At 36.5% G+C, this 15,643-nt stretch overlaps 1 protein-coding gene across 6 annotated transcripts; it reads right to left on the reverse strand.

Moving 5' to 3' along the window:
* Window positions 1-1,899: 1,899 nt before the first annotated feature.
* Window positions 1,900-10,270, reverse strand: LOC104607611 (FRIGIDA-like protein 3). 6 transcript variants are annotated; one of them, XM_010273278.3, is made up of 5 exons: window positions 9,925-10,229; window positions 7,565-7,914; window positions 3,187-4,276; window positions 2,778-2,941; window positions 1,900-2,673 (listed from the first exon to the last, which is right to left on the reverse strand). In XM_010273278.3, exons 2-5 carry the CDS (start codon window positions 7,667-7,669, stop codon window positions 2,179-2,181), a joined length of 1,854 nt encoding a protein of 617 aa, XP_010271580.1. In that variant the 5' UTR covers window positions 7,670-7,914; window positions 9,925-10,229; the 3' UTR covers window positions 1,900-2,178. The 6 variants fall into 6 exon arrangements, with proteins under 6 accessions (XP_010271580.1, XP_088743356.1, XP_088743357.1 ...); XM_088887230.1 differs by lacking the exon at window positions 7,565-7,914 and adding an exon at window positions 7,150-7,250 and having other exon boundaries at window positions 9,930-10,227; XM_088887231.1 differs by lacking the exon at window positions 7,565-7,914 and adding an exon at window positions 7,150-7,250 and having other exon boundaries at window positions 9,925-10,227.
* Between the last annotated feature and the right edge of the window lie 5,373 nt (window positions 10,271-15,643).

Raw genomic sequence — 15,643 nt, forward strand, 5'->3', positions numbered from 1 at the left:
CAGTTTGCCAAACAGCTCTTTTCCGGTCCTTCTTATGTTGGAAAGTGATAACCTTTCCATGATCCAAACGCTAAAGACCCGGGATCTCTCCGCAACTAAAAAAGCTTACATATTGGCCCTTTGTGAGGAATATGACTTTTTTTTTCTTTTCTTTTTTCCTTTGTTAAAGAGAGAAAGAAATATTCACACATGCCATGGGGTGAATCCAAATTCTTTTAGTTGTGTATCTCCTACACCTCAGTTCAACGAAGCTTGAGCTTCAATGCCAAAAAGAAAAAATTCTCCAACATGTGATTTTTCATTTTTGAACCAATTTAAGATCATCTTCATTCTCAAATTAAAAATTCAAAATATTGCTTGGGAGTTGGGGTTAAAGAATTAACATTTGTTGTTTACTTAATTGAGCAACTATTTCACTCAATGATCTATATGGGTCCATCATCCCTAACTTACGCCAACGTGTGTGAAACACATTTGAAAAAAAAGGAAAAGTTTTTTTTTTTTTGGCTCATTTACTCAGACACCCCATTATGTTGCAATCACATTACCAAATGCATCTTCCTTTATAAACTATTTGTATTTTGGTGAGAAATGGTTTCTTATTCCAAAAGTGCCCGTGGAAAGTCTCACATCACTCTTTTAGGAAACAAAAGCCTCCCCCACATTTTATTCAAAAATAAATAAAATATGGGGTAATGGGAAAAATAAAAGCCATATAATAAAACAAAAATAAAGGAAGATAAATAAAAATAAAAATAAATATGCAACAATTAAAAAAATGTCTACTTTTTTTAGTTTTTTTTTTTGTTTGTTTTTCATAACGATATTTCAGTTATTCTTTTCTTTTAATTAAACAAATGTTGCCGTCAAACTCTCGTTTTACACATTTGTCTAACGGTCACCCAAGAGAGAAATAACACATTACAACAGCAAAAGGAAAGAGATTAACCCTCCACAAGCTCAATTGGAACAATTTTTGTTTCTTTAGCTAGCTTTTTTCAACATCTTCACCTTCTTAATAGGCCCAATGCCAAACGGACCCTGAAAACATTTTTGAAACTAGGATTGTTTGATTGAATTTGAACTGTCTAACAGCATTACGTTTCCCTTCCAAATACCTCATTGTGTTTTGACCATAATTCAGTTCTTAAAAAACCGATCCAACTCCGACGCTCCGTTTCCTCTACAAACCACTCCATCAGTCAAAGCGCGTAAGGTAAGGTCCCTCTCACATACTAGTAGTTGCACGTGGGACTTGATGGTTGGAGGGATAATGGAAGGGTAAGCTACTCTACAGTTCAAACGATACATCTCATACAGCAATCGGTAATGATGCAAAACAAATAACGAACTTTTGAACGAGGCCAAATGCCTCTGAAACCTCTCTTTGATTGTCAGAACTTAAAAATAAATTGTTTCTCAAAACAAAAACACACAAACAATAGAAAAAAAAATTATATATATATATATATATGTGTTCTTAATTATGTATACGTTTTTTGTTTTCGAAACAGGAACCAAAAACATGTATTTATTTGTTCAAATGTTCCATAAATCATATATAACTTTTATGCTACAAAATTTCTTTTTTCATTTTAAAAACCAGTATTTTGATGGTGTAGATCACCCAATTGGCCAAACTAGGCCGAACAGGTCTGGGTTGTTAGCCCATAATGCCTTGGCCAGTTGGCCACATGTTTTTGTCTAAATGCGATGATTTAGACCATATAATCGTTCCGTTCTCAGCTGACATGCCCCAATCAACTTCAAGAGCATGACCTGTTCGGAAGACTCAGGCAAAACTTTCACACTGATGCAACTAAAGTCTAAAGGCTTACTGGATCTGGATTATAATGAGTTGTTAAGAAAGAAACATTGCAAGGCCAAGGCCAAGCCAACTAATATGAACCATGCATACTTATATAATATAATAGGAATCTTTCAAGAAAGGCTGAAAACTACTACACAATTAGGGGCTCAACTATTCTAGCTTATGGCAAAAAGAAAATCTATTCTAGTTTGAAGTCTCGGTTTGGGATCGACCGTATGACAAAAGGGAGAAAATAAGGTCTGCCTACTACAATCATGCTGAAAATACTTCTCTCTAGAAGTTATCTCTACAAATTTGTTCCTGCAGTAAATGCTTCATACTCCATCTAAAAAAAAAAAAAAACTGTTTTACATGTAGGACTGATTTGAAGACTGCAAACCACCACCCATATAGGCCCCATAGTTAGATGGAGCAGGAGGGTACGAGGTAGCTGTGACCCTGTCATCCTGAGGATAATAGTAAGGTCTTTGAGTGTTGGCCTGCTGGACATATGCACTCTGGCTAGGAACTTGATAATCGTAAGTGGCTGGACCAGCATGAGGATACCTTTCTGTTGCTCCCATTCCCATATATGCTCCCCTCTCATTGAAAACTGGTGGAGGCTGCCTATCCATGGGAGCCACAGGCATGCGAGCCCCATAATACCCTCCATTTGCTCGGGCCTTTTTTGGTGGTTGATGTTTTACCACTTCTCCTGTCCTCTTCTTTTCAGACTTTGATTTCTCCAGCTGAGCCACTCGTTTCTGAAGTGGATCAAGTGGATATTCCGCTTCAAGCTTGTACTCTTCAACGCACCTGATGACGGCTCTCAGTGCTGCCAGCTCCTGTGTGTTAACATCACTCTAATACCAAAAGCAAAAACAAAATCTCCAGTAAGTTAAAAAGAAAGAAAAATAAAACGACATAACAATTTAGTTTTACATGATATTGGTAGAGTGATGATCACCTGGGTGCCGCCAGCAGCACCTTTCCCTTGGGAATTTCTTCTCAAGTCCTTCAAGTATGTCTTTAAGAGGGGCACAGGGGGGAAACTCTCCGTAAGCTGGAAGGCTTGCACAAAATGCACTGCATCAACTTGTCTCCCACGGATGATCAATGATTCAACCACACCTGCACAAAAGTTGAGGTTCCTAGTCAGACACCATAAATCATATGAATTTTCTTCCCACTAGCTAACAAAAGCATATATGATAACAGGCCACTTTATCCACTTGATCCTCAGGTCTCAATGTCTCATCTTTCCCAAACTCTATACATCCTACCATCCTATAGTCATAATAATAGGACAACCTAGAGAAAAAAGAGGTATGGTCTCCAGACACCATCAGGGTCTAGCTAGTTAACAGAAAACCAACCTGGCATTTTGTGCGTTAGCCCAAGAGAACGGCAGAGCTCAGGTGTCTGCCTGCGACGAGCAACAGCAAGAACAAGCTTGCAAAGTTCTTCTTCATCAAACTCCGAAGCAATCCTAAAAGTTGCGAGGAGATGCAGAAATGCCTCTGCTTCCAATGAATTTCCATTGGCAGCATCAATGTCCATGGCAGCCAATTTAGGTTTCCACTCATCAGCAATTGCCTTGGCTTGCTGCTTGGTTTCGGGGCTCAGAAGGTGATCATCACCTGGCTCAGCCCTCGCCAACAAGGGGGCCACGGCTTCCATCAACAGAACACATGATCTTCGCATGCCCTGAAGGGCTGCATCCCTCTTGTTAGCCTGATCGATAGTTTGATCAGGAGGGTAGAACCCATCCAATGAATCCAGCACCAAACGGGCTGGTTCAGTTGCACTTTGCAATGCAACATGAATTTCCTGACGCAGGACAGCGAGATTTTTCCAGTTCTCCATAACGAAATTCAGAAGCCCTTTTGCATCCATCTGTTCGCAAAATTGCGTCAGCTCTGGACGTGGCTTAACTTCTTCAACAGCCACGCCTTCAGCATGTTCACCTGATCTAAGAGGGGACTCCTCCTCTGGAGCAGGGACAGATGCATTGTTGTCACCATTGAATGAGCTGCTTACCTTGCTTTCTGTGTTGCCCCCATCATCAGCAGGCTCTGGAGATGTTGACTTGTATTTCTCCCACGCCTCCAGGATGGCAGCAACAGCGGCATCTTTTACCTCCTGAACCCGATTCAAAAAAGCTTGTTCCTGAGCAGCAACAACTGCTTCTTTCTCCGCAAGCAGTGTGGAAGTTTCAGATTTCTTATCCTCAAAGGTCCTTTCCTTCTCTTCAAACTCATCAAATCTGCTCTTAAGAACTTTCTCAAGGTTGCAAAAATGTTCTTCAATTTCCTTCCAATTAGCAGTATCCTCGGAAGCATCCTTGTGAGACTCAAGCTCAATAAATGCCTTGCCAAGCTGTTCCACCATGGAGGCAGTTGATTCAGTGTCCATGACAACCGGCTCTGAATCAGCCATGGATATGCAAGAATGGATCTGATTGATCTGCAAGGAAGATTCTGCAAACTTCAGCAAGACAATGAGAAGCATCCAAGCAACTACATCTAAAATGTCCAAATACTATGACAAAATGGAAAAAACAGAATAGTATACTCAATTCAAGTCAGACATAATCTTGACTATTTGAAAGAAAAAGAAAAAGAATGGCATGAAAGAAACAACAATTAGTAGGTAAAAATTCTACTTGATTGGGTAGTTTTATCTAGAAACAAGTATGTCACTATAGTTAAACCCTACACCACTAACGTAAAAAGTCAACCAAATTAAGAGAGAAAAAAAAAGTGAGCAAAAACCAGCTAAATTTAGCTCAATTGCATTTGGCTGCAGTCTTCCCTTCTACTCCCTAAGCAGCCAAAGAGCAAAAAAGCTTCTAGAAGGGCAACCAGGTGACCAACCAAGTCACTACTGCTGCCTTTCATGCCAAGGAGACGGGAGATGCTACCAGGTTGAAAATAGGATATTGAATGCTTCTGTAGAGAGATTTAAGTGGAAAGCCATGGCCCACTCATGCCAGTTGCAACTTTGCAAGCCAAGTGGTGTACTGGTATCACAAGGTCTGAGCTGTACAGAGGATCACTTTTGCCTTTGGCTTGGTCAAGATTTTTTTATCGGTGCTCCCTGTTGCTCTTACCTCTGTTATATTTTATTTAATAATTCTTGATTTTGACATACATTATTAACAAATAAAGAAAAGGTGTAAAAGAAAACTTATTGCCAGATCCATAACTTAATAAATTAAGTTTCCCACTCATTCTGAAAACAAAGTCTGAACCACTTTTCATCTTTCCAAAAAGATTCCTTCTCAAAACAAGATAATTAACTCTTAAGATGCTTCTCTTAAGCATTATCCAAGGTAGTTCTATGAGATACTTTATCTGTTGATTCAGTTCAAGTATATTTGGTAGAAAGCAGTCAATCAGTAAGAAAAATAATATCCATCAGATAATTATGCTTAATGTTTACTGTTCCATTCATTGCATCTCCCAGACAGCAAAGACACTAGAATAAGATCACCAGAAACAAAGACAAGCATTTCACTTGTGCTCCATTACAAACCATCATGTTTATTTTATTTTATTTGTTTTGTTTTATCTTATTTTTTAATAGGAAATGGAAACCATAGTGGACATGTTTTTTGATGAATACCATAGTGGACATGTTTCCCTACTCAAGTCTCTCAAACATCTCATCTCACCATAGTTGTCAAGGCAACGCCAAGGCAACAAGGCGCCCTTGGAGGCTCGCCTCGCCCAGTCGCCAAGCAGTTTTGCATACTATGTAATAAAATGCTTTTATATTGTTATTTTTAGATTATAATTATAAAATAGACATTATTAAAGAAAAAGATTCACTGTTTTGTGTTTATAAACTAATTTCTTTTTATTATTTTCTTATTTGTTAGGGTTTAATCAACACAAACATTGCTAATTGCTGTATTGAACCCTCAATGACTTCAAATTTTGTCTAATAAACACATTTCTTCTTCTTTTCCTATAACAAAAAAAGGGGTTCAGCCCCTATATTTTTTAAATTTTCTTTCCTTTCTTCTTTTTCTTCTCATAAAAATGTTGATTTTCAAGACTTAAACATGAAGTTTATAATTTTCTTATGAAAATTATGGATAGTTATTAAAGAAAGTTGGTTATGGAACCTAGGGAACTACCCTAGGATATGTGATTTTTACTTAAAAAAATCCATCGCCTAGGTGACAAGGCGCCCCCCTGTAGCCTAGCCTCACCGTGGCGCCTTGAAAACTATGCATCTCATAGACTATATTGATCAAAAGAAAATCTCATATACCATCAACCATAAATTTATAGCGAATGGAGAATATTCTCCATTGTATTCGCCATCCTTCTCGGCTGACAAGCATAGTATTCAAGGTGTCACCTAGGTGAAAAGGTGTTCTAATTTTGTCAAGCAGATGCCTCAGGTAATGTCAATATGGCACCCACTTAGGCAACAAGTCATCCATCTAGGTATGCCAAATGACAAGGCAGGTAATATTATGGTTGTTGATACACTTCATCAATGGTGTATATAGCCTCAGTATGGATGTTCATCATCAAACTAAGCTTCTTCTAGTGTCACTTTTCTTGAGAAATCAATTCTGCCGCTCTTACTTTAGATATCAGAATCCCAATCAACAATTATTGCTGCCATTTTTTATGAGCAACATTAAAGCGTGATTAATTGCTTTTAAGGGGGATATAACATCCTATCCAGAATTTCAGATAGCTAGATAGAAAGAAAGAACATTGATCAAAAAAGGATAGAAATAAAGAACAGCAATGATACTGACCAGAGTGATTTAAAAACCATGCCTAGGTGCATAGGCAAGGCGACTCACCTAGGCCCCAGGCATAACGCTTTCAAAAGGCGTGTGCCTAGTGCGCAAATATTTGCTAATGTTGCTCATTCATTTGTCCTAATAAAAGATATTTTTAAAAAACACTTAAAATTATAAAACCTTTTATAGGGATTAAGAATTTAAGACCCTGATTTGGACTTGTTTGGGCTTGCCTCAAGGGGCTTGGTACAAAGGCGGCCCATAGAATCAGGAATGCATAATATTTAACATCACATTAGCTATTTGAAGTAATGCACTTGGGAAAAAATAAAGAGATTAAGAGCTTACATGCTTGAACATGTTTTATATGTTATGGTTGATTCTATTTATAAATATTCAATTTAAATATGTTTTACATGTTACTTTATCTATTATAATTTAAGGTAATAGGTTTTTTTTAAAATATTCGTTTTAAATTTTAAGTTTATATTTTTAATTAATATCATTTTTAATAATATACATTTTTTGAATTTTGTGCCTTCTTTTGAATTTGTTAGCATTTTTGCACCTTGCTTCAAAAAGGAGCATGCCTTGCCTTGCACCTCACACCTTGGTCATGAATTAGCCCTTGCGCTTTTTTTTTCTTTTGCACCTTTCGCTTTTGAAACACTGCATCTACAACAGAAAATAAGTGTGGTACAAATGTGTATGTTGAGATGGATGAGTGGAAAACTAGAAAGTAGACCAAGATGATTGGGTGATGTGCATAGAAGACCAAAAAAAACACCCGTAAGGAGAATTGATTTGTTACAAATTGCGAAGGCTAGAGAAGGGGCAAGGGGTAGACCAAAAAGGATATGGATAGAAGTAGTAACAAATGATTTAAGCACCAATAATTTAACAAGGGATAATGGCATTAAATAGAACAGACTGGCAAAACACCAAACCTGTGTAGTTACCAAGATGAAATTTACAATCCTCACCATGGCCAAGGCATTCACATACAAGATTGTGCCCGAGGTACCTCTTTCCATGAATCCAAACCAGTTTACAAATACTTCACAGTCCTTGCCAACAAGTGAATCCATCTAGCAAGTTGATAAGGAAAGCTTTAAACCTTTGATTAGTTCCAAACTCTTCTTTAACTACCATCAGGCCCCAAAAAACATAGAAGAATACTCCCTCAGTCATGTCAACAGCTCCTCCAATGAGGCAAGGACTTGAGCTCCAAGGTTGCCTAGACTACACCCAGCAAGCCTTTATTTTTCCCCTGCATCTCTCTGGTTCTCTCGTTTCCACATATCTGTCTCCTAAAAGAGAAACCTGCTACAGTCTGTCAACAATCAACATCTAAATAGGTGATCCAAAGCAACTCCTTTGAATTCTTCACAGTTCAAGGCCCAATAGAACAGTATAGTTTATGGATTCTTTTGTTGTTTATAATACAAATTTTTTATCAAAAATATATTGATTTGCATTTATATCTAAAAAATATAAATTTAAGTCACACTACTTGGAAAACATATTGTAGCCTTGTAAAGAATGCAGTAGGAGTGCTTCCATTCATGCCCTTTATTAGCTGTCCCTCTCACATATGCTCCAGCTTCCCGCAACTATGCACCATAGTGGAAACTTGGAATCTCAAACATTCTGACCAGACTGCAAATATTGCTCTATTATTAAGTGCTTCATGAAGACCAATATTGCATCTAAATGGAAAATGGTTTGAGACAATGCCTTAGAAGGGAAGTATCTTCTCTTTCTTAGTAAGAGAAGATAAATATCTGGGGTGTTACCCAAATTGCTCATTCAGGTGGATGCCTAGGTATGCAAATGCGATGGCTAATGCCTTAGCAAAGCTGAGGTGTCAAGGTAAGAACATGTACATGGAGTTTACCATGGCCAGAGAATGTTATTTAAGTATAATTTGTAGGCCAATTAAATGATCTAATTGGTTTTCAGCTGAAAGCTGGTCTTGTATTGTCTACACTAACATTCTTCCCTAATAGCTGTTTCTAAATCCCAAAAACCAAATTCGACCACTTGATTAAGAGGCCTATTTATCATCATCATTGCAAGCCCACGAGCATAGTGATTATATAATGAATGAGTGTGTGTGTGTGTGTGTGTGTGAGTGAGTGAGAGAGAGAGAGAGAGGAGGGAGAGGAAACTTGACTATTTTCCCATCAGCCAGAGAAGCCTTGTAGAAAATCAGATCATTACAATTGATTTCTAAATTGCTAATACACCAAATCGATCATGCCTGAATTCAAAAGACACAAGAAAAGTGCAGCACCTTTTTGAAGCAAGGTACAGTATTTTGAAAAACTCGAATATAATTAAAAAATATTAATTCAGAAAAAATACAAACTTGAATTTTAAAAGAAACTAAATCTCTTACAAAGCTTATTGGCTCAAATTATAATACATAAACATAACATATATAAAACATATTCAAAGTGAAAAAATAGAAATAAACATAACATATAAAACATAGTCAAGCATTCAACATTTCAAGCATATGAAACTTTCAATGTGTTTATTTTTCTCCCAATTGCATTACTTTGGGTAGCTAATGTGATGTTTAACATATTGCACCCCTAATTTTACGAGATAGGCCCTCCACCTCCATAAACGCTCCTGGAGGCAAACCCAATCAAGTCAATGGGAGGGTCTAATTTTTTTGTCCCGTACATAAAGAGATGTTTTGTGATTTTAGGATTAGGAATGAAATGCTATTTGACAAAGAATTTCTAATCCAACGAAGCATCAAGTAAGAGAACTGGTTTAATCAACTGTATATATTCCGCTCATATGCCCAGCAATCATCTAAGGGAAAAGACATTTAGTAGTGGCGTAAAGACCTTGCCATGGTATACCATTCAATTTATCAACTCGATGGCTCAGATTAAAAATTTGATGTTTTTGTCGCACTTGCCTCGAGCAAACTCCAGACTTGTGGTCTTTACAAAATCCACCCCCCCCCCATCCTTTGCATGCCTCTTAAAATATATTACCATGCTGACCATTTTTTGTTCTCCTTAAATAAGAATGTTGCACGGTCACCTGTTTCTTCTCATCCAAAGTCACGGAAACGTCTCCGTTCTATCAAAAAATGCTCAGCCACAAGGCCTCCCTCCTCAATTAAAAACGTTTTTAGAGCCGAAATCTAAACCATTTCGACTCATCCACCCAAAACAGAAACCCAAAATTCAAAAAAAAAAAAAACAAAATAAAAAACATGACAGAATCCTTAAAAAGGGACCGACCAACATCAGAACTAGCTAGGGCACAATGGAGAAAAAAAAAAGAAAGAAGAAAAACAAGTTTCAGTGAGACGTACCTCACCTTTACACGCACAAACGAGATGAGAACCCTAAAAGTTGATCAAAAACCGAGCAGAGCAGCAGAGCTGTGATGTGATAGTCGAGAAAACCGGATTTAAGCTCCAGGCGTTCAATAACGCAACGACAATGATATACCGAGGAACCGGTCCGTAAACCGCCGGCGTTTTGTAAGCTGCACAGGCACAGCTCCTGCAGAGAAAAGGGGACGCAGAAAATGTCGAAACGCGAAAGGAAACCCTACGATGTTTCTTTCGTGTTAGCAGTTTTATTTCTTGGGCTGATTTTCTGGACTGTATCTACGGTCTATGCGAGACAGTAACAACAAATATAGACCTCTCTCTTGCTTCGATATACTTTGTGGTTGATAAATGATAAAAATGGGAAATTGTCCAAAACTCATCACGAATTTTCACGATTTATCTTAAAGACAAAGTAACTTTTCAAAACTCACTATGTCAGTCATTTTTTATTTTTCAAAATTCACCATCAGTTACAACATCGTTAAAGTTTATTAACTCAAATTATTTACGATTCCATGTCAACCTAAATGCAAGTTTTATGACTATACTGCCCCTGAATAGTGAGTCAGCTTATTAAACAATGTTTTTGACCGAAGTGCCCTTAAGCGCCCAAACTTATTTCATATAACATGTTTTTGACTGGAGTGCCCTTAAGCGCTCAAACTTATTTCATATAACAAGTTTTTGACTCAAGTGCCCTTAAACGCCCATCTCTTATATGAATAAATAACTTTTACATGTAAGAGAAAGGTTGCTAACACTTGAATGAGACAAAAATATCTCTTTTAATAATAAATTTTTATGATTAAAATAGTCATTATATTATTTATCTAAAAAATAAAAGAACATGGGTAAATACATTTACCCGAATAAGTGTTTTCTAGAAAAAACTTTAACCAGATAATTGTATTTACCCGAATAAATAATTTATCAAAAAGCAAACAGAACCTAAGACAAAAACTTTCACAGAATAGAAAGAGGGAAACTCTGAAAACTCAGAGAGAAAAATTCTCAAAACCGAGAGAGGATAACTCTCGTATCGAAAAGAGGGAAACTCTCAAAACTCGCTCATTTTGTTGTTGTTGAAACTTAATTAAGAAATTTAAGACACAATTAATTGCTTCATCTTCCTCGAATAACTCTAATCACTGTTGGACACGGAAGGTATTAGGTATGGCCCCGCCCTCATCTAAAGATTCTAAACCATTTCGTATTGAGCATATGTGGTTGCACAACCCTGAATTTATTTCAGTAGTCAATAAAGCATGGAATACCCCATCTACTTCATCAGCCATATCATACTATATATATAATAATGTTGTGGAATTAGTGCATCTCTTACCATGCTAAATAATGGAATAAAACAGTCTTTGGTAATATTTTTGCATGTAAAAGAAAAGTTTTGAATCGTTTTGAGGGGTGTTGAACTTTGGAGATTTAGGAATCTAGATTCCTTAAGGGAGTTAGAAAAGAAAAAAAAATCTTCAAACTGAATACACATTCATTTTAAAACAAAAGGATATTTTTTGGAAACAAAAATCAAGAGTTCAATGGATTATGGATGGTGAGTTAAACACTAAATTGTTTCATATAACTGTTATTAGACACAGACATCATAACCAAATAGTAACCATTAATTAGGGATGATTCAGGTCAATGGGACAAGGATTCTTCATAAATAAGGCAGCTTTTTGTAGATTACTTCTCAAATCTTTATTTGGAACTAGTGATTACAGATGGGGACTTACTTTAAATCCATGTGTTAAGTCCATTAATAATATTCAAGGTACTTGTTTTAGCTATGTCACAGAGGAGGAAATAAAAGCAGTATTTTTGATATCTTCCTAAAAACAAGTCTCCAGGCCTAGATGGATTGACGGTTGAATTCTTTATTAAACATTGGGATGTGGTAGGTCCTACAGTGACAAATGCAATTAAAGAATTTTTTCAAAATGGAGATGCCAAAAGAATTGAATAGAACTTACATGGTACTAATACTCAAACAAAATAACCTTGAGAGAGTCGGTCAATTTTGACCTACCCATCTGTTTGTTGAACACAACATATAAAGTGGTCAGGAAAATAATTGCAAACATAATTGAAAGCCATTACTTACTTCATCAAGTCATCTCACCAACTCAAATGACTTTTTATTTCAGGAAGAAATGTTTCATAAAAACATTATGATTATGCATGAAATTATTCATGTTGAGACATAAGATGGGTAAATTAGCAATTGTGGGGATTAAAATAGATCTTGAAAAATTAAATGGGCTTTTATTGACAAAACCCTAAAAACTATGAACATTCCCCAACATTGGTGTAGACTTATAATGTCTTGCATAACTGGTGCTTCCAAGAATGTCCTTGGGAAATTGCAAAGAGTACTAGCTTCAAATACTGGATTAAAATTGACAAAACATCTTGATAATTAAATACTTAGGAATGCCGGTTTTAGAAGGAAGAATCACAAAAAAAAAGGTCATTCACATTTCTGATACACAAGCTTAAAACAAAACTCTTTGCTTGGAAATAGGATACTCTCTCTCTATTGCAGGTAGGCATACTTAATCAATAGTGCTCTAGAGAGTATACCGTATTATTGTTTACAGAGTTTCAAAATACCAAAAGTGGTTTCAGAACAAGTGGGTGGATAAGATTAAAAACGATTTCCTTTGGGGAGCCACAGGAACATCAAGTAAGTATCATGTAGTTTCGACGTCGGTTATAAAACCAAGGAAATTCAGAGGTTCTAGGTTTAGAGGACACAACCTTAGCAAATCAGGCTTTTCTAACAAAGTTAGCATGGAAGCTAGAAACCAATAAGGAATCGTTATAGGCTAAAATCCTTCTTTCAAAATATGGGAGATAGAGAGTAAAAGGCTAAACCATGGTTTTCAAAACCGGACTGGACTGGAAAAATTGGGGCCGGAACCGATCAAGTGACTGGTCTGTTTTACTCCAGAACTGTTATTTTGCCAAAAACCGTTGATTAGATCAGTAAATCGCTGACTCGGGCAGTCAAACCATTTGAACCATTCAGCGGTTTTGGCCATTTTATTTTTTTATTTTTGTCAGAACAGATCACCCATTCGATTTGAACGGTCAGACTGTTTGACCCAGGAACCGAACCCTTGATTGGTTTATTGTCCAATTCGATTTTAAAAACCTTGGGCTAAACCAAATAGTTCATGGGGTGGAAAAGTGTTATCAAAGGTTTCAAGCTGATGAACAAGGCTAGGGTCTACAAAAAAAGGATAGGTCGTAATGAGAATTCAACAAAATTTTGGGGAGACCATTGGATAATTCCCATACCATTAAGTGAGATTAGACTCCCAAGTCCATTAACACAAAACTGTCCTCGAATGGTGAGCGCTTGTATAAATAATGGAGTGTGGAACCTTATTTTCCATTTTACCTCCTAACATTCTCCACAGGAATAGAGCAATACCGATCAAATTTTGTATTCAAGGAGGAGTAATTGAGGATAAATCTGCATGTGAACTCCTATTCGCTCAAACTTATGGAACCCAAAATCTAATTCCTTATCATATTTGGAAACTCCCTTGGGCTTATAAAATTCAACACTTGATGTGGATGCTCCTTTTCGGCAAACTTCCAACTGCTGTTTATTTACTTGTCAAATTTGTGAATAGGGTATAGAGGATCTAAAGCACCTCTTTACAAACTGCAATTTAAGTATGAACATTTGGACATATGTACATCTTAATCCTCAAATTAATCAAGATCTTTTAGGATAGGTTGGATATCTTTTGAAAACTATGGATCATAGGAATCTATCCCTTTTTTTGTCATTCTCTTTGGTTAATTTGAAAAGCAAGAAATGAAAAGATTTTTCAACAAAAGAGTCCTAATGCAAAAACAATATGTTTTTTGCGGCTAACCTAACTGTCTCAAGTGTTGGTAAGTGCTGCAGAAGTATTAAATGGACTCCTCCTCCGACGAATACTTTCAAACTCAATACGGATGGGGCAATTAAAACGAGTATGGGCCTTGCAAAAGTTTGGGTTGAGCTAAATCTAATTTTAAATCAATTTGAACGGTCTGACAACCCTAGTTTGAATTGGACCAGTATCTTGTCCACTGACAATCCTAGTTTGAATTGGACCAATATATCTAATCTATTGACAACCCTAATTTGACAAGGCCATATGTGTATACAGAAAAAAGGTGAAATGCATTTGTTATTGCCAAAAATACATGATACAGGAAGAGCTTAAAGCCTTAGACCAACCAAACCTCCCCTCTTCCCATGAGTCTTGATTAATGCCAATAAATACGTTACCACACTGATGATACTAGTTGATTGGTTATAAGTGTTTTGGGCATCATGTCAAGGTGAATCCATCTCTTTTTCGACGTTTCTCAAATAAGGGGGACAATGCAATGATAGTCGCATTGGCACTACAAATTGCCAAGTGAATTACGATGACATTTTTCCAAGTTGTTTAATCTTTGTTTTAGCAAACTTAATATTGCAAGGATATGAGCATCCGGATCAGAATCCCATGGTGTCCAAACGTTTGGCTTGGCAAGGGGATATAAATATATAATATAGGCTTGTGGACAAAAACATGAAAAATATATACTGCTAAAAATGTTTCTCTTTTCGAGACATGATATTATTTATCCAGTGGATATGGGATATGGCATTTAACAGAACTCCTATAATCAACCCCACATAGTTTGCATAAATTGCTATTTTACTTGTATCAGCCCAAATAAATTTGAAGATTTTGGAAACAATATAAATACGAATATGTATAATACAAATACATATAAAATAATATAATAGAAAGTACAAGGTTTTGCACTCTAGACTCTACATATTTGTATTTGTTGTACTCCTTTTCAAACTTAGACTAAAAGAAAATATTCTTAAGAATACATAAAAGGCATATCCAACACACAAGCACGTTGTCCATTGGGAAGAATCTGTGCAGTTTGGTAAAATAATTTAAAGTTTTAATAGCACTTCGTATTTGCATGAGGCCTAGATTCTCAAATTCATCTTCCGCATTTTAGCCAAGTAATGGCTGCTCTCTAACCCGAAGAGGTGCTCAAGTCTCTTTTTAACCCAAATTAATGGTGTCATTGTTAACATTTAACCAAAAAACAAGTAAATGCCAATATGGGAGAGATGTGATACACATTGCCTGAGAAGAAACAGAATGCTGAAGCGAATCAAGTGATTAAGGTTGCAGTGAATGACCCAGATAGCTAGTAGGGATGGCAATTTTTCACCCAATCGGCTGAATCCATTCAACCCGCCCATTTATTTGGCGGGTTATGTGATCAACCCATCACCTAATTCACCCATTTAAATGGGCTGAGTTGGACTGTGGATAACCGTTGGGATAACCATTACAAACATTAGTATTAATTCCTTACCTTTCTTTTTCTTCATTTGAATTAAATAATTTATAATTAATACATTAACTTTCTATTAATTATTGACTAAACTTAGTTTTGTCTTGAATCAACACACTTCACCCAACATAAATCCAAATCAATTTGACCCAAATCCAAACCAATTCAACGTAGTCGAACCAAATCCAACATATACCAATCTGAGTTGACCCAAATCTAAAATAAACCTTGGCCAAGATGGCTCAATATCGCTTGCTTTGCCCAATTTGAGTTGTTTAGTCCAACCAATATTCACATAGCCTGG

This window comes from Nelumbo nucifera, chromosome 5 (genome assembly GCF_055504915.1).
Source record: "Nelumbo nucifera cultivar China Antique chromosome 5, China Antique-T2T, whole genome shotgun sequence".
Classification (NCBI taxonomy): Eukaryota; Viridiplantae; Streptophyta; class Magnoliopsida; order Proteales; family Nelumbonaceae; genus Nelumbo; species Nelumbo nucifera.